At 52.1% G+C, this 26,883-nt stretch overlaps 1 protein-coding gene and 10 non-coding genes across 11 annotated transcripts; 4 read left to right on the top strand and 7 right to left on the bottom strand.

The window, feature by feature from the left end:
• Positions 1–1,730: 1,730 nt before the first annotated feature.
• LOC144731211 (uncharacterized) lies at positions 1,731–7,954 on the bottom strand. The gene is made up of 2 exons (XM_078612213.1): positions 7,660–7,954; positions 1,731–6,217 (listed from the first exon to the last, which is right to left on the bottom strand). The coding sequence occupies exons 1-2, from the start codon at positions 7,730–7,732 to the stop codon at positions 5,190–5,192; spliced, it is 1,101 nt and encodes a 366-aa protein (XP_078468339.1). The 5' UTR covers positions 7,733–7,954; the 3' UTR covers positions 1,731–5,189.
• Positions 7,955–11,476: 3,522 nt separating this feature from the next.
• TRNAH-GUG (transfer RNA histidin (anticodon GUG)) lies at positions 11,477–11,548 on the bottom strand. The gene has a single exon. It is a non-coding gene; the product is annotated as a tRNA-His (tRNA).
• A 2,501-nt stretch (positions 11,549–14,049) lies between these two features.
• TRNAH-GUG (transfer RNA histidin (anticodon GUG)) lies at positions 14,050–14,121 on the bottom strand. The gene has a single exon. It is a non-coding gene; the product is annotated as a tRNA-His (tRNA).
• Positions 14,122–15,239: 1,118 nt separating this feature from the next.
• On the bottom strand, positions 15,240–15,311 carry TRNAH-GUG (transfer RNA histidin (anticodon GUG)). Its single transcript has one exon. It is a non-coding gene; the product is annotated as a tRNA-His (tRNA).
• An 835-nt stretch (positions 15,312–16,146) lies between these two features.
• On the top strand, positions 16,147–16,218 carry TRNAH-GUG (transfer RNA histidin (anticodon GUG)). Its single transcript has one exon. It is a non-coding gene; the product is annotated as a tRNA-His (tRNA).
• Positions 16,219–17,068: 850 nt separating this feature from the next.
• Positions 17,069–17,140, bottom strand: TRNAH-GUG (transfer RNA histidin (anticodon GUG)). Its single transcript has one exon. It is a non-coding gene; the product is annotated as a tRNA-His (tRNA).
• A 686-nt stretch (positions 17,141–17,826) lies between these two features.
• TRNAH-GUG (transfer RNA histidin (anticodon GUG)) lies at positions 17,827–17,898 on the top strand. The gene has a single exon. It is a non-coding gene; the product is annotated as a tRNA-His (tRNA).
• Positions 17,899–19,664: 1,766 nt separating this feature from the next.
• Positions 19,665–19,736, bottom strand: TRNAH-GUG (transfer RNA histidin (anticodon GUG)). The gene has a single exon. It is a non-coding gene; the product is annotated as a tRNA-His (tRNA).
• A 1,744-nt stretch (positions 19,737–21,480) lies between these two features.
• Positions 21,481–21,552, bottom strand: TRNAH-GUG (transfer RNA histidin (anticodon GUG)). The gene has a single exon. It is a non-coding gene; the product is annotated as a tRNA-His (tRNA).
• Positions 21,553–22,120: 568 nt separating this feature from the next.
• TRNAH-GUG (transfer RNA histidin (anticodon GUG)) lies at positions 22,121–22,192 on the top strand. Its single transcript has one exon. It is a non-coding gene; the product is annotated as a tRNA-His (tRNA).
• A 2,670-nt stretch (positions 22,193–24,862) lies between these two features.
• Positions 24,863–24,934, top strand: TRNAH-GUG (transfer RNA histidin (anticodon GUG)). The gene has a single exon. It is a non-coding gene; the product is annotated as a tRNA-His (tRNA).
• The last annotated feature ends 1,949 nt before the right edge of the window (positions 24,935–26,883 follow it).

The following is a 26,883-nucleotide window of genomic DNA, read 5'->3' as shown; positions in this document are numbered from 1 at the left end:
GCCGTGCCGGTCTTCATAGGTGCTTGCTAACAGCACTTGCCCCTATAGTCCGTCAAGGCTGCACGAGGGAGGGAGATCGTCGTCTTTGTTGTGAAGCCCACGTGGCTTACTGCGCGGATGCACGCGCGGCGACTACGCTTTGCACGTGGCGTGTGAGGGTTGGTGGATCACGCACAGACGTTGGTGTCAAACTCCTTTCACGTGGGCGGGCACACGAGTAGGAGCCGTGCGCTGGCTGTGCCAGGAGAAGGCGGCACAGCAACGTGTGGACCCGTCTCCACCCGCGTCTCTCAGCACCCGAGGCACGCGTGGGGTTCCTACAGGTGCTCCGGCTTCCGCCCACGTGTGATTCTAATTGGCTGAAGACATCTGCATATAAATAGAGGACCGCGGAGCTTGGGGAATCGTTGGTAACGCCAGGTCATTGAGTATATGGCCAGTGCTGAGTCTATGGTGCAGTGCTGAGTCTATGGTGCAGTGCTGAGTCTATGGTGCAGTGCTGAGTCTATGGTGCAGTGCTGAGTCTATGGTGCAGTGCTGAGTCTATGGTGCAGTGCTGAGTGTATGGTGCAGTGCTGAGTCTCTAGGCAGTGCTGAGTCTATGATGCAGTTCTGAGTCTGGTGCAGTGTTGAGTCTATGGTGCAGTGTTGAGTCTATGGTGCAGTGTTGAGTCTCTGGATAGCAGTGTTGAGTCTGTGGGCAGTGTTGAGTCTGTGGTGCTGTTGAGTCTATGGTGCAGTGTTGAGTCTATGGTGCAGTTTTGAGTCTATGGTGCAGTGCTGAGTCTATGGGGCAGTGCTGAGTCTATGGTGCAGTGCTGAGTCTATGGGCAGTGTTGAGTCTATGGGTAGTCTTGAGTCTATGGGCAGTGTTGAGTCTATGGGCAGTGCTGAGTCTATGGGCAGTGCTGAGTCTATGGTGCAGTGCTGAGTGTATGGTGCAGTGCTGAGTGTATGGTGCAGTGCTGAGTGTATGGTGCAGTGCTGAGTCTATGGTGCAGTGCTGAGTGTATGGTGCAGTGCTGAGTCTCTGGGCAGTGCTGAGTCTATGGTGCAGTGCTGAGTCTATGGTGCAGTGCTGAGTCTATGGGCAGTGTTGAGTGTATGGTGCAGTGTTGAGTCTATGGTGTAGTGCTGAGCGTATGGTGCAGTGTTGAGTCTATGGTGCAGTGCTGAGTGTATGGTGCAGTGTTGAGTCTATGGTGCAGTGCTGAGTGTATGGTGCAGTGTTGAGTCTATGGTGCAGTGCTGAGTGTATGGTGCAGTGGTGAGTGTATGGTGCAGTGCTGAGTCTATGTGTAGTGCTGAGTCTATGGTGCAGTGTTGAGTCTATGGTGCAGTGCTGATTTCATGGTGCAGTGCTGAGTCTATGGTGCAGTGCTGAGTCTATGGTGCAGTGTTGAGTCTATGGTGCAGTGTTGAGTCTATGGTGCAGTGTTGAGTCTATGGTGCAGTGTTGAGTCTATGCTGCAGTGTTGAGTCTATGGTGCAGTGCTGAGTCCATGGCCAGTGCTGAGTCTATGGTGCAGTGTTGAGTCTATGGTGCAGTGTTGAGTCTATGGTGCAGTGCTGAGTCTATGGTGCAGTGCTGAGTCTATGGTGCAGTGTTGAGAAGATCGGGAACGAAGAGGAGGACATGGGACATAAAGAGACGAGAGGAGCGAGACGGAGTGTGGCGAGACCATGGAGAGATTCATGGACGAGTGCAGTGTCATCAAAGCGGACGCCAGTGAAGGTAAAAGGGTTTCCATCGATACAGGCTTTTTATTCATTTATATCCTCTACATGTATAACAGGTTGCTTTAGGATGCTTGCCAGGATACGTTGTAATAATAAATAATGCATTTTGCACTTATATAGTGCTCTTGATGGATGACAGAGCGCTGTACACAATATGCATTAAAAGAACACAATCCAGTGAGCATGAAAACGTATCAATTCTGTGCCGTATAAATAGTAAAGTGCGGCTAAAGTCTATTGTTGCACTGTACTATGCCTCCATGGCTCCTTCGCCCCCTTCATCAACCTGCACCTGAAGTTTGGCCAAGGAGAGGCACCGTCGAAACGATGCTGGGGCATGAATATTCTTTACACGTGGCCTGATAAGCGGCCAGATGTTAACTAACTCGCCCGGTGTGCAGGAAGTCGCGGATTCCACCCCGACCCTGACGCCTGCTGCTGTATAGTTGGAGCTCGCGGTGTCTCTGTCCCCTTGTTCGCGTGGATTTAAACCTCCTGGTCCTCCGGTTTTCCCCTTTCACGTTTAGAATCAACGTGAAGGCGATTAGAGTCTTTGACTACTGCTATAAATGTCTACATGATAAGCCACTTCGTTGAGCTATCATTCGTGATGGACACGTGGCTTCTGAGAGAAGCGGTCTGGTTGGTCACAGAGCTCCGTGGGCCTGACCGGGTCAAATCATCGTCACAAATCGTGGAGCGAACAGCAAAGGCGTGGGTGCACTGCCCTCTGCTGCCTCTGAGGGCAAATAGAAATCGATGCAAAAGCAAGCAACAACACTCAGCAATACACAACAACAATACACAACAATACACAACAACAATAACAATACACACCAATACACAACAACAACAATGTACAACAATACACAACAACAATACACAACAATACACAACAACAATAACAATACACACCAATACACAACAACAACAATGTACAACAATACACAACAACAATACACAACAACAACAATACACAACAACTCAACAATGCACAACTAGAACACTCAACAACAACACTCAACAACACTCAATAAGACACAACAATAACACTCAACAACAACACTCAACAACAACAACAACACTCAACAATACGCAACAATAGCACTCAACAATAACACCCAACAACAACAACACTCAACAAAAATACACAACAACAACAATACACAACAACAACACTCAACAATACGCAACAACATCACTCAACAACAACAACACAACAACAACACTCAACAATACACAACACACAACAATAACACACAACACTAAATCTCAACAACAACAACACTCAACAACAACACTCAAAACGCTCGTCAATTGCCCTGCGTGAGGCCACGAGTGGCAGCACCGATGACCAATGGGTGACGCTCCTGCCACGTGTCTCTTCGCCACTGCACGGAGCACAGATCGGACGGGCTGATTAAAAACCGGTTTCTCCCTCTTTATCTCTCTGCGCAACCGGTACAAGCGGGACGAGCAGCAGCCGCTGTCAGAGCGACGGTGACACACGACGCGTCCACAGCTCGGCTGGTGGTGCTGGTGGTGCTGGTGGTGGTGGTGCTGGTGGTGGTGCTGGTGCTGGTGGTGGTGGTGCTGGTGGTGGTGCAGGTGGTGGTGCTGTTGGTGGTGGTGCTGGTGATGGTGGTGCTGGTGGTGGTGCTGGTGCTGGTGGTGGTGCTGGTGCTGGTGGTGGTGGTGGTGGTGCTGGTGCTGGTGGTGCTGGTGGTGCTGGTGGTGGTGCTGGTGCTGGTGGTGGTGGTGCTGAGGCTGGTGCTGGTGGTGCTGGTGGTGGTGCTGGTGGTGGTGCTGGTGGTGCTGGTGATGCTGGTGGTGGTGCTGGTGGTGGTGGTGCTGGTGGTGGTGCTGGTGATGGTGGTGCTGGTGGTGGTGCTGGTGGTGGTGGTGGTGCTGAGGCTGGTGCTGGTGATGCTGGTGGTGGTGCTGGTGGTGGTGCTGGTGATGCTGGTGGTGGTGGTGATGGTGGTGGTGCTGGTGGTGCTGCTGGTGGTGGTGGTGCTGGTGGTGGTGCTGCTGGTGGTGCTGGTGGTAGTGATGGTGGTGGTGCTGGTGCTGGTGGTGCTGGTGGTAGTGATGGTGTTGGTGCTGGTGATGATGCTGGTGCTGCTGATGATGCTGCTGGTGGTGCTGTTGATGATGATGCTGGTGGTGCTGGTGGTGGTGCTGGTGGGGTAGAGTATTGGTGCCTCTCGCGGCATCACCGCTGTGGGCAGCTTGCCGTGGCTTCGAATGACTCGGTGGTGAATGGGCACCGGTGGCCCCATTCGCTGTGTCGCTGCTTCTGTTGTTTTGTTTTGTGCGCCTAAAACGCAGTTCGTGACACGGGATTTCGCCGCGCTCTGCGGTGCGAACTCACTCAGCTGCGGCTACGCGGTCGAACGTGGGACAACGCTGTGGACTGGGATACAAAAAGATCCCCCGTATAGCCTTAACAGACTGTAGGGGCAAGTGCTGTTAGCGAGCACCTATGAAGGCCGGAACGGTACACGAGGGGTTGGGTGGCCAGCACCACGCCCGACCGCCTTTGTCTCCCCAGTGGCGATATTTACACACCGCACCAGATACTAATTTTAGGCTGAGTCGACCTAGGGGAGGCCCGGGACCGGTTCAGATATTCGTCACTGGGTGTTGGCCGTGACCGGGAATCGAACTCGGGTCGCCGGGTTCATAGCGCAGCGTAGCGCTAACCACTGGGATACACACACTCACTCACACGTAGAGATACATACAGACAGACATACACACAGGGATACATACACACACGTAGAGATACATACACACACAGGGATACACACGTAGAGATACATACACACACACAGGGATACATACACACGTAGAGATACATACAGACAGACATAGACACACAGGGATACATATACACTCACACACACGTAGAGATACATACAGACATACACACACAGGGATACATACACACACACGTAGAGATACATACATACACACACAGGGATGCACACACACAGACACGTAGAGATACATACAGACATACACAGGGATACATACACACAAATACACACGTAGAGATACATACATACACACACAGGGATACATACACACACGTAAAGATACATACATACACACACAGGGATACACACACGTAGAGATACATACAGACATACACACACAGGGATACACACACACAGAGGCACGGCATTGCGTGTGTACTGGACAGGTAGCTGTGCAGTCGCGCAAATCTCTAGAACAGATTGTTCTCTTTGGTTCTCTTGCCGCGCCTCTGCTGAGCACGTTTGGCTACGTACGGCGCGAAGGAAGTTCAACGTACACACAGAGATACAAAGACAAAGATTCCCCCGTATGGAATTTAACAGACTGTTGGGGCAAGTGCTGTTACACGAGGTGATGGGTGACCACCACCACCACCACGCACGGCTGCCCGTTCCTTCACCACCGCGTCACAGCCTGGCCCGCGGCGCTTCGGAACAAACGTCACCGTGACCCCCGTGACCCCCGTGACCGCCCGGCTCGTCCCGGAACGTCCACGCGCTGTGCACGAGCGGCCTCCCCCGCTTGGACACCTGGAAGAGAACGCAGCGCGGCCGCTCGGCCTCCACCCACGACTCGACGAGCAGCGAGTCGCCGGCGAACGCCTCCCCCGCGAAGATCAGCGACAGCTTCTCCAGCCGCGCCGTGCTCCACGCGCCCGCCCCTACGCCTTCACCACCACCACCACCGCCGCCACCAACGCCGTGACCTTCACCACCGCCGTGACCTCCCTCCTCCGCCTTGGCCAGCCCAGCCGCCAGAGCGTCGGCGCACAAGCGAGCGTACTCGCTGTGGTTCACGTGCTGGTACTCGTCCAGCTGACTCGCCGCCACCGTGACCTCGTAGCGGAACGGGCTCGCTGGTTTCCCGTCGCCACCACCAGCACCACCACCACCACCTCCACCACCTCCACCACCACCACCACCTCCACCACCACCTCCACCACCACCTCCACCACCACCACCACCACGGCCGAACGGTTGCGGGAACTCTGGAGGCGCCTTGCCGACCAGGTGACGGTAGGTGTGGATTACCGCCGCGGGCAGCCGAGTCGCCCGCTTGGTGCGGGCGTCCACGTGAATCACGAGGCTCCTGTAGGTCGCCAGAGGCTCACGGGCGACACCGCACGCCTCCTCCTCCTCCTCCTTCTTCCTTTCGAAGACCCCGGAGAACACGAGCGAGGAGGTGCCCAGGTGGGAGAGGGACACGCTCATGTCGATGGCGATCGGAGTCACCATGGTGACTTCCTGCCAGAATTGCGGCGTGAACGACAGCTCCTGGCACTTGAGGAACATGAAGTTGCCTTCCTCCTGCTGCTGTGCCTGGCGGCGTGGAAGCTCGCGGTGTTTGAAGGACACTCGGTCTCCGAACGCCATCATGTCGAGGTGCTTCCAGCTGTACTCCACCAAGCGGAGCAGTTTCCACACCGCGGCCCGACCTGGAATCGCGAGACAAGTTGAGTTGTTGGGAAATACTTGCGGCACGTGATTGGCCGCAGAAGTAGTAGCAGTAACCACCACAGCTCTTAGCGAGAGAGGAGACAGACTGGACGTGATGACGTAGTAGCAGTAACCACCACAGCTCTTAGCGAGAGAGGAGACAGACTGGACGTGATGACGTAGTAGCAGTAACCACCACAGCTCTTAGCGAGAGAGGAGACAGACTGGACGTGATGACGTAGTAGCAGTAACCACCACAGCTCTTAGCGAGAGAGGAGACAGACTGGACGTGATGACGTAGTAGCAGTAACCACCACAGCTCTTAGCGAGAGAGGAGACAGACTGGACGTGATGACGTAGTAGCAGTAACCACCACAGCTCTTAGCGAGAGAGGAGACAGACTGGACGTGATGACGTAGTAGCAGTAACCACCACAGCTCTTAGCGAGAGAGGAGACAGACTGGACGTGATGACGTAGTAGCAGTAACCACCACAGCTCTTAGCGAGAGAGGAGACAGACTGGACGTGATGACGTAGTAGCAGTAACCACCACAGCTCTTAGCGAGAGAGGAGACAGACTGGACGTGATGACGTAGTAGCAGTAACCACCACAGCTCTTAGCGAGAGAGGAGACAGACTGGACGTGATGACGTAGTAGCAGTAACCACCACAGCTCTTAGCGAGAGAGGAGACAGACTGGACGTGATGACGTAGTAGCAGTAACCACCACAGCTCTTAGCGAGAGAGGAGACAGACTGGACGTGATGACGTAGTAGCAGTAACCACCACAGCTCTTAGCGAGAGAGGAGACAGACTGGACGTGATGACGTAGTAGCAGTAACCACCACAGCTCTTAGCGAGAGAGGAGACAGACTGGACGTGATGACGTAGTAGCAGTAACCACCACAGCTCTTAGCGAGAGAGGAGACAGACTGGACGTGATGACGTAGTAGCAGTAACCACCACAGCTCTTAGCGAGAGAGGAGACAGACTGGACGTGATGACGTAGTAGCAGTAACCACCACAGCTCTTAGCGAGAGAGGAGACAGACTGGACGTGATGACGTAGTAGCAGTAACCACCACAGCTCTTAGCGAGAGAGGAGACAGACTGGACGTGATGACGTAGTAGCAGTAGCCACCACAACTCTTAGCTAGAGAGGAGACAGACTGGACGTGATGACGTAGTAGCAGTAACCACCATGGCTCTTAGCGAGAGAGGAGACAGACTGGACGTGTGTCTGTGTGCGTGTCGGACTTCTTTCACGCGACCGTACGGAGCCAACCGTGCTCATCGAAGGTTGCGGGGGTGGGGGAAGGTCAACGAAGCAAAACACAAATACAACTTCGAGTGAAATGGGGTTCGCAATCGGGCCGCGTGGTGTGTGTGCGCGTGGTGCGCGCGTGTCCCCGGCCAGGGAGTGAGTCGAGGTCCCTCCCTACCCGTGTGGTCAAAGAAGTCGGGCAGCAGTCGCTCCACGCCGATGCAGAGTCCGTGGTCGTGGTGCGCGCTCATGGCGGAGAGGCGTGATGGGGCCGCGTGGCAGTGAACGAGGACGCGTGCAGGGACGGCCGTAGGGGAGTCGTGTCGGGGTCTTGTGGGTTCCTGTGGGGTCCTGTGGGGTCTTGTGGGTCCTGTGGGGTCGTGTGCCGTGACTTGGGCACCAGACGCGCATCTAGGAACTGGCGGTGGCGAGTGCGGTCCAGAAACGTAAAAGTTCTTTAAATAGAGCCTCAGACAAAGACCCCCCGTATAGCCTGGACTGACTATGAGGGCAAGTGTTGTTCGCGAATAACACATATGAAGGGCGCCAGGGTGACCGATGTGGTGAACTTCGACAACACCGTACAATGTCGAAGGGTCGGAGTTCGTCGGTTGGGCGAACTGAGAGTGTGGAGAGGGGGTGGGGACTGACTGATCGCGTTCATTTCTCGGCATTATAATCGGCAGGAGAATCCTTCCCCACCATCCTCTCCCGCTCTCCTGGCTCTCTCTTTTTTATTGGGACGCCACGGTGGCTAGGAGATGTTAACTACCTCGTCTGGTGTGCAGGAGGTCGTGGGTTTGATCCCGACCCTGACGCCTGCTGTATATTTGTAGTTTGCGTGTCTCTCTCTCTCATCATCATCAGGGTGGCTAGGAGATGTTAACTACCTCGCCTGGTCTACAGGAGGTCGTGGGTTTGATCCTGACCCTGATGACGCCTGCTGTATATTTGTAGTTTGCGTGTCTCTCTCTCATCATCATCAGGGTGGCTAGGAGATGTTAACTAGCTCGCCTGGTAGGCAGGAGGTCGTGGGTTTGATCCCGAGCCTGATGATGCCTGCTGCTGTATATTTGTAGTTTTCGTGTCTCTCTCTCTCATCATCATCAGGGTGGCTAGGAGATGTTAACTAGCTCGCCTGGTAGGCAGGAGGTCGTGGGTTTGATCCCGACCCTGATGACGCCTGCTGTATATTTGTAGTTTGCGTCTCTCTCTCTCTCTCTCATCAGCATCAGGGTGGCTAGGAGATGTTAACTACCTCGCCTGGTAGGCAAGAGGTCGTGGGTTTGATCCCGACCCTGGTGATGCCTGCTGCTGTATATTTGGAGCTTGCGTGTCTCTCTCTCATCATCAGCAGGGTGGCTATGAGATGTTAACTACCTCGCCTGGTGTGCAGGAGGTCGTGGGTGCGATCCCGACCCTGATGACGCCTGCTGCTGTATATTTGTAGTTTGCGTGTCTCTCTCTCTCTCATCATCATCAGGGTGGCTAGGAGATGTTAACTACCTCGCCTGGTATGCAGGAGGTCGTGGGTTTGATCCTGACCCTGATGACGCCTGCTGTATATTTGTAGTTTGCGTGTCTCTCTCTCATCATCATCACGGTGGCTAGGAGATGTTAACTAGCTCGCCTAGTTCTCTCTCTCATCATCATCAGGGTGGCTAGGAGATGTTAACTAGCTCGCCTGGTATGCAGGAGGTGGTGGGTTTGATCCCGACCCTGATGACGCCTGCTGTATATTTGTAGTTTGCGTGTCTCTCTCTCTCTCTCATCATCATCAGGGTGGCTAGGAGATGTTAACTACCTCGCCTGGTATACAGGAGGTCATGGGTTTGATCCCGAGCCTGATGATGCTTGCTGCTGTATATTTGGAGTTTGCGTGTCTCTCTCTCTCATCATCAGCAGGGTGGCTATGAGATGTTAACTAGCTCACTCACCCACTCACTCTTCCACTGACCCACTCACTCACCCACTCACTCACCCACCTACTCACTCACTCACTCTCCCACTGACCCAATGACCCACTCACTCACTCACTTCCCCACCTACTCACTCACCCACCCACTCACTCACTCACCCACCTACTCACTCACTCACTATCCCACTGACCCACTGACCCACTCACTCACTAACTCACCCACTCACTCACCCACCTACTCACCCACCCACCCACTGACCCACCCACTCACCCACCCACCAACTCACCCACCACTCTCCCACCCACCCACTCACCCACCCACTCACTCACTCACTCACCCACCTACTCACCCACCTACTCACTCACCCACTGACCCACTCACTCACCCACCCACCCAGTCACCCACCCACTCACCCACTCACCCACCCACTCACTCACTCACCCACCCACTCGGGAACTCACATACCCAATCACTCACCCACTCACTCACCATACTCACTCACTAACTCACTAACTCTCCCACTGACCCACTCACCCACTGACAAACTCACTCACCCACTCACTCACCCATTCACTCACCCACTCACTCACCCACTCACTCACCCACCCACCCACTCACCCACTCACTCACCCACTCACCCACTCACCCACTCACTCACTCACCCACCCACCCACTCGGGAACTCACATACCCAATCATTCACCCACTCACTCACCATACTCACTCACTAACTCACTCACCCACCCACTCACCCACTCTCTCGCCCACCCACCCCACTCGGGAACTCACATACCCAATCACTCACCCACTCACTCACCATACTCACTCACTAACTCACTTACTCTCCCACTGACCAACTCACCCACTGACACACTCACTCACCCACTCACTCACCCACTCCCTCACCCACCCACCCACTCACCCACCCACTCACCCACTCACTCACTCACTCACCCACCTACTCACACACCTACTCACTCACTCACCCACTGACCCACTCACTCACCCACTCACCCACTCACCCACTCACTCACTCACCCACTCACCCACCTACTCACTCACTCACCCACCCACCCACTCGGGAACTCACATACCCAATCACTCACCCACTCACTCACCATACTCACTCACTAACTCTCCCACTGACCCACTGACACACTCACTCACCCACTCACTCACCCACTCACTCACCCACTCACTCACTCACTCACCCACCCACTCACCCACTCATCCACTCACCCACTCACCCACCCACTCACCCACTCACTCACCCACTCACTCACCCACCCACCCACTCGGGAACTCACATACCCAATTACTCACCCACTCACTCACTATACTCACTCACTTACTCACTCACCCACCACTCACCCACTCACTCACCCACCCACCCACTCGGGAACTCACATACCCACTCACTCACCCACTCACTCACCATACTCACTCACTAACTCACTAACTCTCCCACTGACCCACTCACCCACTGACACACTCACTCACCCACTCACTCACCCACTCACTCACCCACTCACTCACCCACCCACCCACTCAGGAACTCACATACCCAATCACTCACCCACTCACTCACCATACTAACTCACTAACTCACTAACTCTCCCACCGACCCACTCACCCACTGACACACTCACTCACCCACTCGGGAACTCATATATGCTAACTCACCCACCCAATCACTCTCCCACTCACTCACTCACTCACCCACTCACTCACTCACCCACTCACTCACTCACTCACCCACTCACTCACTCACCCACTCACTCACTCACTCTCCCATTCGGGAACTCACATAGGACATCACATTGACTCTGACGAAAAGTAGGCACTCGTACGGATGTAACAGCTGCACGGACACGCTGCATCTGTACAACGCTGCTGGGCCAATCATCGCCGGTCTTCGAAAGAGATTTGCGAACACATTTACAAGAAAACGGTCATTTCCAAAACACAAAACGTAGCTGAATATGATGTTTTCTTATTCACTCCGGAGATGAATTTGTCTGGGATATAAAAAGAAGGAATACAAATCGAGCCCGCTGCCGTGTCTTTGTCACCACAATGCCGTGACTCGGATTCGAACCGAGGTTGCTGCGGCCACAACGCAGAGTACTAACCACTATACGATCACGGCGAGCTACGCGGGCTCGCGATTACAGAGGCGCCGGGAGCCCCACTTATAGCCACTCACCCACTCACTCACTCTCCCACTGGCCCACTCACTCACCCACTCACTCACTCTCCCACTGACCCACTCACTCACTCACCCACTCACCCACTCACCCACCCACTTACCCACCCACTCACCCACCCACCCACCCACTCATTCACTCTCCCACTGACCCACTCACTCACCCACTCACTCACTCGCTCACTCTCCCACTGACACACTCACTCACCCACTGACCTGACCCACTCACTCACCCACACATTCACCCACTCACTCACCCACCCACTCGGGAACTCACATATGCTCACTAACCCACTCACTCACTCACCCACCCACTCACTCACTCTCCCATTGACCCACTCACTAACCTACTCACTCAGGCACTCACATGCTCACTCACTCATTCACTCACCCACCCAATTGGGAAGTCACGCACTCACTCACCCACTCTCTCACTAACTTTCCCACTCACTCACCCACTCACCAACTCATCGCCCACTCACCCACTCACTCACCCACTCACCCACTCACCCACTCACTCACCCACTCACCCACTCACTCCCCCACTCAAACCCCACTAACTCCCCCACTCACCCACTCACTCCCCCACTCACTCCCCCACTCACCCACTCAGCCAACCCACCCACCCACCCACTCACTCTCCCACTGACCCACTCACTCACCCACCCACTCGGGAACTCACATACCCACTCACTCACCCACTCACTCACCCACTCACTCACCCACTCACTCACCCACTCACTCACCCGCTCACCCACTAACTCTCCCACTGACCAACTCACTCACCTACTCACTCACCCACCTACTCACCCACCTACTCACTCACTCACTCTCTCACTGACACACTCACCCACTCGGGAACTCATATGTGCTAACTCACCCACTCACTCACTCACCCACCCACTCACTCACCCACTCACTCTTCCACTAACCCACTCACTCACCCACTCACTCACCCACCTACTCACCCACCTACTCACTCACTCACTCTCCCACTGACCCACTGACCCAATCACTCACTCACTCACTTCCCCACCTACTCACTCACCCACCCACTCACTCACTCACCCACCTACTAACTCACTCACTCTCCCACGGACCCACTGACCCACTCACTCACTAACTCACCCACTCACTCACCCACCTACTCACCCACCCACTCACTCACCCACCCACTCACCCACCCACCAACTCACCCACCACTCTCCCACCCACCCACCCACCTACTCACCCACCTACTCACTCACTCACCCACTGACCCACTGACCCACTCACTCACCCACCCACCCACTCACCCACCCACTCACCCACTCACCCACTCACTCACTCACTCACCCACCCACTCGGGAACTCACATACCCAATCACTCACCCACTCACTCACCATACTCACTCACTAACTCACTCACCCACCCACTCACCCACTCACTCACTCACCCACCCACCCACTCGGTAACTCACATACCCAATCACTCACCCACTCACTCACCATACTCACTCACTAACTCACTCACCCACCCACTCACCCACTCACTCATTCACTCACCCACCCACCCACCCACTCGGGAACTCACATACCCAATCACTCAACCACTCACTCACCATACTCACTCACTAACTCACTAACTCTCCCACTCACCCACTCACCCACTGACACACTCACTCACCCACTCACTCACCCACTCACTCACCCACCCACCCACTCACCCACCCACTCACCCACTCACCCACTAACACACTCACTCACTCACCCACCCACCGACTCGGGAACTCACATACCCAATGACTCACCCACTCACTCACCATACTCACTCACTAACTCACTAACTCTCCCACTGACTCACACACTCACTCACCCACTCAACCACTCACTCACCCACTCACTCACCCACTCACTCACTCACCCACTCACTCACTCACCCACTCACTCACCCACTCACTCACTCACTCACCCACTTACCAACTCACTCACCCACTAGGGAACTCATATATGCTAACTCACCCACCCACTCACTCTCCCACTTACCCACCCACTCACTCACCCACTCACTCACCCACTCACTCACTCACCCACTCAACCACTCACTCACTCACCCACCCACCCACCCACTCACTCTCCCACTGACCCACTCACTCAATCACTCACTCACTCACTCACCCATTCGGGAACTCACATAGGACATCACATTGACTCTGACGAAAAGTCGGCATACGTACGGATGTAACAGCTGCACGTACACGCTGCACCTGTACAACGCTGCTGGGCCAATCATCGCCGGTCTTCTCTCGAGATTTGCGAACACATTTACCACAAAACGGTTATTTCCAAAACACTAAACGAGGCCGAATATGTTTTTCTCATCATTCACTACGGAGATGGATTTGTCTGGGATATTAAAAAAAGGAATAAAAATCGAGCCCGCTGCCGTGTCTTTGTCACCACAATGCCGTGACTCGGATTCGAACCGAGGTTGCTGCGGCCACAACGCAGAGTACTAACCACTATACGATCACGGCGAGCTACGCGGGCTCGCGATCACGGGGGTGCCGGGAGCCCCTCTTATAGCCACTCACTCACTGACCTGACCCACCCACTTACCCACTCGCTCACTCTCCCACTGACACACTCACTCACCCACTGACCTGACCCACTCACTCACCCACACACTCTCCCACCTACTCACCCACTCACTCACCGACCCACTCGGGAACTCACATATGCTCACTCACCCACTCACTCACTCACCCACTCACTCACCCACTCATTCCCCCACTCACTCACCCACTCATTCCCCCACTCAATCACCCACTCATTCCCCCACTCACTCACCCACTCATTCCCCCACTCATTCCCCCACTCACCCACTTACTCCCCCACTCGGGAACTCATATATGCTAACTCACCCACTCTCCCACTGACCCACTCACTCACTCACCCACTTACTCACCCACTCACTCACTCACTCACCCACCCACCCACTCACTCTGCCACTGACCCACTCACTAACTCACCCACCCACTCACCCACTCGGGAACTCACATATAACGACTCGCCCAGTCACTCACTCACCCACCAACTCACTCACCCACCTACTCAATTACTCACCCACCCACTCGGGAACTCACATACAGTGTATGCTCACTCACCCACTCATTCACTCACTCACCCACTCACTCACCCACCTACTCATCCACCCACTCACTCTCCCACTGACCCACTCACTCACTGACCCACCTACTCACTCACCCACTCACTCTCCCAGTGACCCACACTCTCACTCACTCACTGACCCACCAACTCACCCACACACTCACCCACTAACTCTCTCACTGACCCACTCACTCACCCATTCGGGAACTCACATAGGACATCACATTGACTCTGACGAAAAGTAGGCACACGTACGGATGTAACAGCTGCACGTACACGCTGCACCTGTACAACGCTGCTGGGCCAATCATCGCCGGTCTTCTGTAGAGATTTGCGAACACATTTACAACAAAACGGTCATTTCCAAAACACTAAACGAGGCCGAATATGTTTTTTCTTATCATTCACTACGGAGATGGATTTGTCTGGGATATAAAAAGAAGGAATAAAAATTGAGCCCGCTGCCGTGTCTTTGTCACCACAATGCCGTGACTCGGATTCGAACCGAGGTTGCTGCGGCCACAACGCAGAGTACTAACCACTATACGATCACGGCGAGCTACGCGGGCTCGCGATCACAGGGCGCCGGGAGCCCCTCTTATAGCCGGGACCCCGCTGGGTACGTGGTGTCCGGTGTTGTCACCCAGACCACGTGGAGCCCATGGGGTTGTGGAGGGCAGAGACGGTGGTCGGGTGGTTGAGGGCTCGCAGACACAGAGTCGGCAGATTTGTGGGAGTCTGCATGGGTTCACATTTATTTTTCGCAAGACGGGTAACCGTGATTGAACCAGTTTCCCAAGCGCAGCGTGTTGATGGTCTCAATCCATGCGGCAGCAATGCAAATCGACTTACAAAGAGACCCACAGAATCACGAAGACCTACAAACTCACACAGAGACCGATAGACTGACAGAGACCCACATAGACCATACATAAAAAATATACCAAAAGCCTCACGTAGACACCCATAGACGTACAGACTCACACAAAGATCCACATATCCACACCAGAGACCCATATAGAATCTCAGAGCCACGCAGAGACCCATAGATGGGCAGGACTACCTGCTTAGTGGGCGGGGCTACCTGGGTAATGGGCGGGGCTACTTGCGTAGTGGGCGGGGCTACCTGCCCAGCGGGGTCCCGGCTATGAGGGGCTCCCGGCACCCCCGTGATCACGAGCCCGCGTAGCTCGCCGTGATCGTGAGTGAGTGGGTGAGTGAGCGAGTGAGTGGGTGAGTGAGTGGGAGAGTGAGTGAGTGGGTGAGTGAGTGGGTCAGTGAGCGAGTGGGTGAGTGGATGGGTGGGTGGGGGAGTGAGTGTGTCAGGTCAGTGAGTAAGTGGCTATAAGAGGGGCTCCCGGCGCCCACGTGATCGCGAGCCCGCGTAGCTCGCCGTGATCGTATAGTGGTTAGTACTCTGCGTTGTGGCCGCAGCAACCTCGGTTCGAATCCGAGTCACGGCATTGTGGTGACAAAGACACGGCAGCGGGCTCGATTTTTATGGTTTGTGTTATTTATTTGTTGTTTAATGTAGAACCGGGGTGGGTAACGTTTCAAAGAAGAGCCCATTGTTTCGTCTTTGACTGAAACAGTTGGAGAGCCGCACCACGCGCAGAGCCACCTGTACACAGACACAGCAGCAGCAGCAGCAGGTATACAGCAGGTGACAAGCACCACAGTCTGACTGAAATAAAATAGCTGATGGCATAAACTGCGTCTATTTCGTCCCCCCCTCCTAGTTATTTTTACAAATATAGTGTCACTGTAAACTTTATTGTCACCAACACATTCTATAGTGACCCATGCCCTGTCATATTTAATACATTATTTATACGTTCATTTATGTTAAATATATTTTTATTTTTAAAACAACCAAAGAGTCGCCTGCGGCTCCCAGGAGCAGGTTGTCGACCCCTGGTCTACAACTCGTCACGAATGACTATTTGAGAGTAGTTTGGAGTGCTTTGGGAAGCTTGAAAATGATCGTTCGTGTGCTATGAAGAACAACCATTAACCGTAACTTAACCTTTTCATTTCAAAGCCGCGCATTGTTGTTGACTCTGATGAAAAGTAGGCACCTGTACGGATGTAACAGCTGCACGGACACGCTGCATCTGTACAACGCTGTTGGGCCAATCATCGCCGGTCTTCTATAGAGATTTGCGAACACATTTACAACAAAACGGTCATTTCTAAAGCACTAAACGAGGCCGAATATCTTTTTTCTCATCACTCACTACGGAGATGGATTTGTCTGGGATATAAAAAGAAGGAATAAAAATCGAGCCCGCTGCCGTGTCTTTGTCACCACAATGCCGTGACTCGGATTCGAACCGAGGTTGCTGCGGCCACAACGCAGAGTACTAACCACTATACGATCACGGCGAGCTACGCGGGCTCGCGATCACGGGGGCGCCGGGAGACCCTCTTATAGCCGGGACCCCGCTGGGCAGATAGCCCCGCCCACTAAGCAGGTAGCCCCGCCCACTACTCAGGTAGCCCCGCCTACTGCTCAAGTTGCCTCCGCCTGGGTCTCTATGTGAGTCGTTGGGTCTCTACGTGAGTCTATGAGACTCCATGTAAATCTATGGGTCTCTATGAGAGTCTATGGGTCTCTATGTGAGTCTATGAGTTTCCATGTACGTCTATGGGTCTCTCTGAGAGTCTATGGGTCTATAGGTGAGTTTATGAGACTCCATGTAAGTATATGGGTCTCTATGTGAGTCTATGGGTCTCTATGTGAGTCTATGAGTCTCCATGTACGTCTATGGGTGTCTATGTTGTGTATCATTGTCAACCGGGCTGGGACCATGAACTCACTGCACTAGGGAACCCGGTTCTATCACGGCTGGCCGTTTGTTGAAACACAAATGCGAACCCATGCAACTTCCCACAAATCTGCCGGCTCTGTGTCTGCGAGCCCTCAACCACCCGACCGCCGTCTTTTCCCTCCTCCATAGCCCCACGGGCTCCACGTGGTCTGGGTGACTGCACCGGGCACCACGTGTCCAGCGGGGTCCCGGCTATAAGAGGGGCTCCCGGCGCCCTGTGATCGCGAACCCGCGTAGCTCGCCGTGATCGTATAGTGGTTAGTACTCTGCGTTGTGGCCGCAGCAACCTCGGTTCGAATCCGAGTCACGGCATTGTGGTGACAAAGACACGGCAGCGGGCTCGATTTTTATCTTTTTTGGTTTGTGTTATTTATTTATTTGCTGTTTAATGTAGAACCGGGGTGGGTAACGTTTCAAAGAAGAGCCCATTGTTTCGTCTTTGACTGAAACAGTTGGAGAGCCGCACCGCACACAGAGCCACCTGTACACAGACACAGCAGCAGCAGGTATACAGCAGGTGACAACCACCACAGTCTGACTGAAATAAAATAGCTGATGGCATAAACTGCGTCTATTTCGTCCCCCCCTCCTAGTTATTTTTTACAAATATAGTGTCACTGTAAAGTTTCACACGTAGGCTTTCGCGAGCAATGTTATTCATAATCAACGTTTTTGGGTTTAGATCGCGTTATTTATAAATGTGTCGTAACCCTCCACCACCCGACACGGCCAATCAGTAAAAATGTGTCACGTTGACAAAAGACAAATAGTTCACTGCTTTAGCCCACCGGTGTGTTGAAGCCACAACATTTACAATTTGAGTACGACGTTTCGCTGGTAATTGCATCCAGCATCATCGGGCAATTCGCCAGAATGGGCGAATTGCCCGATGATTCGCCAGAATGGGCGAATTGCCCGATGATGCTGGATGCAATTACCAGCGAAACGTCGTACTCAAATTGTAAATGTTGTGGCTTCAACACACCGGTGGGCTAAAGCAGTGAACTATTTGTCTTTTGTCAACGTGACACATTTTTACTGATTGGCCGTGTCGGGTGGTGGAGGGTTACGACACATTTATAAATAACGCGATCTAAACCCAAAAACGTTGATTATGAATGTCACTGTAAACTTTGTTCTCACCAACACATTCCATGGTGATCCATGCCCTGCCATATTTAATACATTATCTATACGTTCATTAAAGATGTTTTTCTTTTTAAAACAGCCAAAGAGTCGCCTGCGGCTCCCAGGAGCAGGTTGTCGACCCCTGGTCTACAACTCGTCACGAATGACTATTTGAGAGTAGTTTGGAGTGCTTTGGGAAGCCTCAAAATGATCGTTCACGTGCTATGAAGAACAACCATTAACCTTAACTTCACCATTTATTTTAAAGCTGCACTTGTTGACGAATGTGTTGAGTTGTCTGTTATTTGTGCCTGGGCACCAATGCCATCGCATCACCACAAATTCATCGTGATGATGGAATACGAAGAGCCAACGTGCCGGATACAGAATGTTTACAGTCGGTGCATCACGTGACACCTGCTGTGACACCTGCTGTGTCACGTGATGCACGAACACGTGACACACAAAACGCGCAGAGAAGCACTGAGAGACGCAGAGAGGGAGCCGCGGATGAGACGACACGTGCAGGTGAATGAGGTAATGACACGTGCTGAGAGAGGTGAGGCTTGGGCAGGACGCGTCACGGACAGAAGGGGCGATGGCGGTGGTCAGCAATTATAGCGGAGTGGCAGCCACGGAATGGAACGCGTCCGAGAGGAAGTCCACCAATGAGATGGAGCGATGAAATCGGTCAAGGACATCGCAATGATTCTGACGAAATTTAGGTACACGTACGGATGCAACAGCTGCACGGACACGCTGCATCTGTACAGCGCTGCTGGGCCAATCATCGCCGGTCTTCTATAGAGACTTGGGAACACATTTACAACAAAGCGGACATTTCTAAAACACTAAACGAGCCCGAATATTTTTTTCTTGTCATTCGCCACGGAGATGGATTTTTCTGGGATATAAAAATCGAGCCCGCTGCCGTGTCTTTGTCACCACAATGCCGTGACTCGGATTCGAACCGAGGTTGCTGCGGCCACAACGCAGAGTACTAACCACTATACGATCACGGCGAGCTACGCGGGCTCGCAATTACAGAGGCGCCGGGAGCCCCTCTTATAGCCACTTACTCACTGACCTGACCCACTCACTCCCCCACCCACCCATCCACTCACCCACTCGCTCACTGACCCACTCACTCACCCACTCACTCACTCTCCCACTCACTCACCCACTCACTCGCTCACTCACTTACCCACTCACTCGCTCACTCTCCCACTGACACACTCACTCACCCACTGACCTGACCCACTCACTCACCCACACACTCACCCACCTACTCAACAACAACAACAACCGCCATTCGCCACTAAGTGGCGGTGACGTCACCACGACGCTTGTGCCAGGCCATGTGCACCCTGAGGCCACGTGAAGTGTCGAACGCCCGCTGGCAGGTCACGGGGCAGACCCAGGTGCCACGGGTCGACTGACCGAGATGACCGAGATGACTGGCTGATGCACCACCTGTGCCCCCTACTGTGCCAACTTGCTGTGCTTTAGCTACCCGGCGCTCCGCTCGTTGTTGTGAGCGTCGCTCCTCCGCCCTCCGTTGTTGTTGGAGGGCGACTGCCTCCAACTGCCCAGTAGCGTCCTTCACGAGCCTCCTCCACTGAGGCCGATCTTGACACCGCTGGTACCAGTCATCGGCAAGTCCACTCAGCTTCACGTCCTCCTGTACCACATCACTCCATCTCTTCTCTAGCCCGTGCCGCGCCCGTTTAGCCCCCTCGATCCGGCCGAACAAAAGCTGTTTAGGCATGCGGTGGCTGGGCATGCGGGCTACATGACCCAGCCAACGCAGCCTTGCCTGCCGGAGGAGCTCACTGATGGGACTTTGCCTACTCACCCACTCACTCACCCACCCACTCGGGAACTCATATATGCTCACTAACCCACTCACTCACTCACCCACCCACTCACTCACTCTCCCACTCGCTCAACCACTCACCCACTCACTCTCCCACTCACCCACTCACTCTCCCACTCACCCACCCACTCACTCTCCCACTGACCCACTCACTCACCCACCCACCCACCACTCACTAACTCTCCCACTGACCCACTCACTCAATCACCCACTCACTCACTCACCCACCAACTCACCCACACACTCACCCACTAACTCTCTCACTGACCCACTCACTCACCCATTCGGGAACTCACATAGGACATCACATTGACTCTGACGAAAAGTAGGCACACGTACGGATGTAACAGCTGCACGGACACGCTGCATCTGTACAACGCTGCTGTGTCAATCATCGTCGGTCTTCTATAGAGATTTGCGAACACATTTACAACTAAACGGTCATTTCCAAAACACTAAACGAGGCCAAAGATGATGTTTTCTTATTCACTACGGAGATGGATTTGTCTGGGATATAAAAAGTAATCAAAAATTAACCCGTAAAAACAAAGTTTTTCACTATAAATCCTTTATATGCGTGGCATCGGTTTTATTTCATTATTCATTTCTGTTTTTCTTGAGTAAAAGTTTCATTTTTATCACATTGGTATTTTAAACTAAATATGAATATTTTTTTCCTAAAAAGTGGAAAATTTAGGAAAAAATTTTTCACGACAATAAATTGACACGCACAACGAGTCTGTGTGCAAAATGTCAGCTCGATTGGATCACGGGAAGTGGGTTAAAAAACGACCGAAAGATTTGCACGGTCGTAAGCGCGCAAGCAAGCAAGTGAACTTAATAAAAAGGATTTAAATATCGAGCCCGCTGCCGTGTCTTTGTCGCCACAATGCCGTGACTCGGATTCGAACCGAGGTTGCTGCGGCCACAACGCAGAGTACTAACCACTATACGATCACGGCGAGCTACGCGGGCTCGCAATTACGGACGCGCCAGGAGCCCCTCTTATAGCCGGGACCAGCTAGACACGTGGTGCTCAGTGGAGTCACCCAGGTCACGTGGAGCCCGTGGGGCTATGGAGGAGGGCAAAGACGGCGGTCGGTTGGTTGAGGGCTCGCAGACACAGAGCCGGCAGATGTGTGGGAAGTTGCATGGGTTCGCATTTGTGTTTCAACAAACGGCCAGCCGTGATAGAACCGGGTTCCCGGGTGCAGTGAGTTCATGGTCTCAGCGCAGTTGACAGTGATACACAACATAGACACCCATTGACTTACATGGAGAGTCATTGACTCACATAGAGACCCATAGACTCACATAGAGACCCATAGACTTACATGGAGTCTCATAGACTCACATAGAGACACAGGCGGAGGCAACTTGAGCAGTAGGCGGGGCTACCTGAATATTGGGCGGGGCTACTTGCGTAGTGGGCGGGGCCTACCTACGTCCCAGGCGGGGCTACCTGTCCAGCGGGGTCCCGGCTATAAGAGGGGCTCCCGGCGCCCACGTGATCACGAGCCCGCGTAGCTCGCCGTGATCGTATAGTGGTTAGTACTCTGCGTTGTGGCCGCAGCAACCTCGGTTCGAATCCGAGTCACGGCATTGTGGTCGCAAAGACACGGCAGCGGGCTCGATTTTTATTAATTTGAAGGTCATACAAATCCATTGCCGATGTGCATTCAGAAAATCACGTAGTTTAACGTAGAACAGGGGTGGGTAACGTTTCAAAGAAGAAGATGAAGCCATTGTTTAGTCTTCGACTGAAACAGTTGGAGTGCCACACCACACGCAGAGCCACCTGTACACAGACACAGCAGATATACAGCAGGTAACAACCACCAGTCTGACTGAAATAAAATAGCTGATGGCATAAACTGCATCTATTTCGTCCCCCCTCCCACTAGCTATTTTTAACAAGATAGCGTCACTGTAAACTTTGTTGTCACCAACACATTCCATGGTGATCCATGCCCTGCCATATTTAATACATTATCTATACGTTCATTAAAGATGTTTTTCTTTTTAAAACAGCCAAAGAGTCGCCTGCGGCTCCCAGGAGCAGGTTGTCGACCCCTGGTCTACAACTCGTCACGAATGACTATTTGAGAGTAGTTTGGAGTGCTTTGGGACAGGGGCGGTTTCTTCATTAGGTCGATTGGGCGACGCACCACCAAAGTGTGAAAGGGACTTTTTCAATCACATTCAAAATCTCATTCAACCAGAGTTACGCTAGCCGTTACTGTGCCTCTGGATATAGTCCAATCAGCGTAATGTCACGTTCTGTGGAGTACCGCCTCTTTTTGGGCGATTTCACTCTGGCTGAGAATCGCCCAGAGTGTTCCCATAGACTTACATTCAAAGATTTTTTTTTCGAACGGCAGGCGCTGCAATGCATTCTCTATGGCTTCCGGGAGGGCTCGCACTAACGTGCTTACGTCATCATACGTAAGCACGTTTCAGTCAACAATATTATTTATCGCCACCTAGTGGAATCTTTAATAAAAGAAACTGAGTGGATTGTAATAATAGTAAGTATAGAAACAAACAAGGAGATGTATTGTAAGAGTCACTTTATTTTTCATTAATATTAAAGTAGTGAAGTTGCCTTTACATGCTTAAGCTGTTAATTTAGCCATTGCATGGGTGGACCTTATCCTTATCAATCATCCAGACATTTGCCCCCCCTGAGAGATTTTGCAGGAGCCGCCACTGCTTTGGGTAGCCTGAAAATTATCGTTAATGTGCTTTGAAGAACAACCATTCACCGTAACTTCACCTTTTCATTCTAAAGGCGCGCCTTGTTGTTGACGATTGTGCTGAGTTGTCTGTTATTTGTGCCTGGGCACCAATGCCATCGCATCACCACAAATTCATTGTGATGATGGAATACGAAGAGCCAACGTGCCGGATACAGAACAATGTTTACAGTCGGTGAATAGCACTACCTGCTGTGTCATTCGTGACACTAAACATGCGCAGAGAAGCACTGAGAGACGCAGAGAGGAAGCCGTGGATGAGACGACACGTGCAGGTGAATGAGGTAATGACACCTGGTGAGAGAGGTGAGGCTTGGGCAGGACGCGTCACGGCCAGAAGGGACGATGGCGGTGGTCAGCAATTATAGCGGAGTGGCAGCCACGGAATGGAACGCGTCCGAGAGGATGTGCACCGAGGAGATGGAGCGATGAAATCGGTCGAAGACATTACATTGACTCTGACAAAATTTAGGCACACGTACGGGATGTAATAGCTGCACGGACACGCTGCATCTGTACAACGCTGCTGGGCCAATCATCGCCGGTCTTCTCCAAATATTTGCGAACACATTTACAACAAAGCGGTCATTTCTAAAACACTCATTCACCACGGAGATGGATTTGTCTGGGATATGAAAAGAAGGAATAAAAATCGAGCCCGCTGCCGAGTCTTTGTCACCACAATGCCGTGACTTGGATTCGAACCGAGGTTGCTGCGGCCACAACGCAAAGTACTAACCACTATACGATCACGGCGAGCTACGCGGGCTCGCAATTACGGGGGCGCCGGGAGCCCCTCTTATAGCCGGGACCCCGCTGGGCAGGTAGCCCCGCCCACTAAGCAGGTAGCCCCGCCTACTGCTCAAGTTGCCTCCGCCTGTGTCTCTATGTAAGTCGTTGGGTTTCTATGTGAGTCTATATGTAAGTCTATGGGTCTCTATGTGAGTCTATGAGACTCCATGTAAGTTTATGGGTCTCTATGTGAGTCTATATGTAAGTCTATGGGTCACTATGTGAGTCTATGAGTCTCCATGTAAGTCTATGGGTCTCTATGTAAGTCTATGGGCTTGTGTGAGTCTATGGGTCTCCATGTGAGTCTATGGTTCTCTATGTGAGTCTATGGGTCTGTATGTGTCTATGAGTCTCCTTGTAAGTCTATGGGCCTCTGTGTGAGTCTATGGGTATCTATGTGAGTCTAAAAGTCTCCTTTTAAGTCTATGGGTCTTTATGTGTATCATTGTCAACCGGGCTGAGACCATGAACTCACTGCACTCGGGAACCCGGTTCTATCACGGTTACCCGTCTGTTTAAAGATAAATGCGAACCCATGCAACTTCCCACAAATCTGCCGGCTGTGTCTGCGAGCCCTCAGCCACCCGACCACCGTCTTCGCCCTCCTCCATAGCCCCACGGGCTCCACGTGGTCTGGGTGACTGCACTGGGCACCACGTGCCCAGCGGGGTCCCGGCTATAAGAGGGGCTCCCGGCACCCTGTGATCGCGAGCCCGCGTAGCTCGCCGTGATCGTATAGTGGTTAGTACTCTGCGTTGTGGCCGCAGCAACCTCGGTTCGAATCCGAGTCACGGCATTGTGGTGACAAAGACACGGCAGCGGGCTCGATTTTTAAATCCTTTATATTAAGTTCACTTGCTTGTGCGCTTACGACCGTGCAAATCTTTCGGTCGTTTTTTTTTACCCACTTCCCGTGATCCAATCGAGCTGACATTTTGCACAGACTCGTGCGTGACAATTTATTTTGGTGAAATTTTTTTTCAAAAATTTTACACTATTTAGGATTTTTTTTATATTTAATTACCAATTGCTTAATGGTGGCAGGCAATCATCTGATCCATAGGTGGCAGCCATCTCAAGCCAGATGACGAGAGGACTCTAGCCGCCACGCATATAAAGGATTTATAGTGAAAAACTTTGTTTTTACCGGTTAATTTTTTTTTTATTTGAAGGTCATACAAATCCATTGCCGACGTACATTCAGAAAATAAAGTTGTTTAACGTAGAACAGGTGTGGGTAACGTTTTCCAACAAGGGTTTTGCCACCAAGTACTAAGTCATGTTTTGCAGAGGGGTCAACTACTTATTTCCCTCATTAAAATGCAAATCAATTCATAACATTTTTGACATGCGTTTTTCTGGATTTTGTTGTTATTGTCTCTCACTGTTCAAATAAACCTACCATTAAAATTATAGACTGGTCATTTCTTTGTCAGTGGGCAAACGTACAAAATCAGCAGGGGATCAAATACTTTTTTCCCTCACTGTAGCACCCTTGTCCAATAGTAGACTGAACAATGGGCTGTGTACGCACGCTTGCTGGCAAGGAAAGAAAGGATGTTTATGTCGTGTTAATACTTAAGCGATCCAGGGCTATAAATACCCAAGGGATCCCAGGTTGTTGTTAAAGATGACGTCACGGACAAAAAAGAAGGCGGGGCGTGAGAGAAAGGGAACGCCCAGGAGGGGAGTGAGCTCGTGTGGAAAATAAAGAGGAGTGTGTCATCTCAATTTTCGTCTGGTGAAATTATTTCTGAAGGGAGCCTCCTGCGTTGGATTCATGGCAGAGGCATCAGCGGTCTGATATGGCGTCTCGTGTCTCCTCCTGCGCAGCGCTGTCCGACATTCAGATGATTCATATTCTTGGTTCTTTTGGTAAAGTCAAGTAGAAGGGGAATAATAAAATAATACAAATATAAAACAATAAAAATTCTCACGACGTTTCGACTGCAACACAAGCAATCATCTTCAGGTGTGAAATCAAAATTCAGAGGATGTGGTACAGGGCACCGGAAGCCATCCTGGGCCTAAAGAGCAGCAGCCCGATGGACATGTGGTCGCTGGGCTGCATCATCGCCGAGCTGTACTCTGGGGATATTCTTTTCCCAGGCCACCACGATGCCCACCAGCTCGCCCTCATCATGGAGGTGAGTGTCACTCGTGAGTCAGGCTGAGGCAACCTAGCGGGAATCTGAGAATGAAAACAAACAGAACGGATAGATCAGTGGCAATCGTGGTTGATATTCCAGGCAGGTAGGGGTAGAACTCGGAACCGATTAGTTGATTGTTTTTTTTACTATTAAGATCACAATGCATGCTTCCCTTGCTGGTTGATTGGATTCCATGGAATCGTGGCTGAAATGTTTTATTTTGATTGGGTTTTTACTTGTCAGTGTTTTATTAAAATATAAATATATTTAAACCTCTGATGTAGTGCTTTAAGTCTACGAATTGGAAAGGCGCTTTAAAGAACTTATATTATTATTAAATACATAGTAAGTGAAAGAAAATACTGTGGCCACATATGCAGCATTAAACATATGGTGCTGCATGCATTTTATTCCATGCTTGTAGTAAAACATTGGATTGTGAGTAACTTGGTCTGCGAGTGTTTTGCAAGACGAGCAAAAATTTGTAATACATTTTAACTTGATAAACGAGCGAGATCTTGCAATACGAGTAGTACGTATACGCTTTGTCTGCCAAGCGTCACGTGATCACAACTGAGCCAATGGTTCTTCTCTC

Source organism: Lampetra planeri, chromosome 38 (assembly GCF_965212315.1).
Source record: "Lampetra planeri chromosome 38, kcLamPlan1.2.h2, whole genome shotgun sequence".
NCBI classification, from domain to species: Eukaryota; Metazoa; Chordata; class Hyperoartia; order Petromyzontiformes; family Petromyzontidae; genus Lampetra; species Lampetra planeri.
This window is presented reverse-complemented; position numbering and strand designations above follow the sequence as displayed.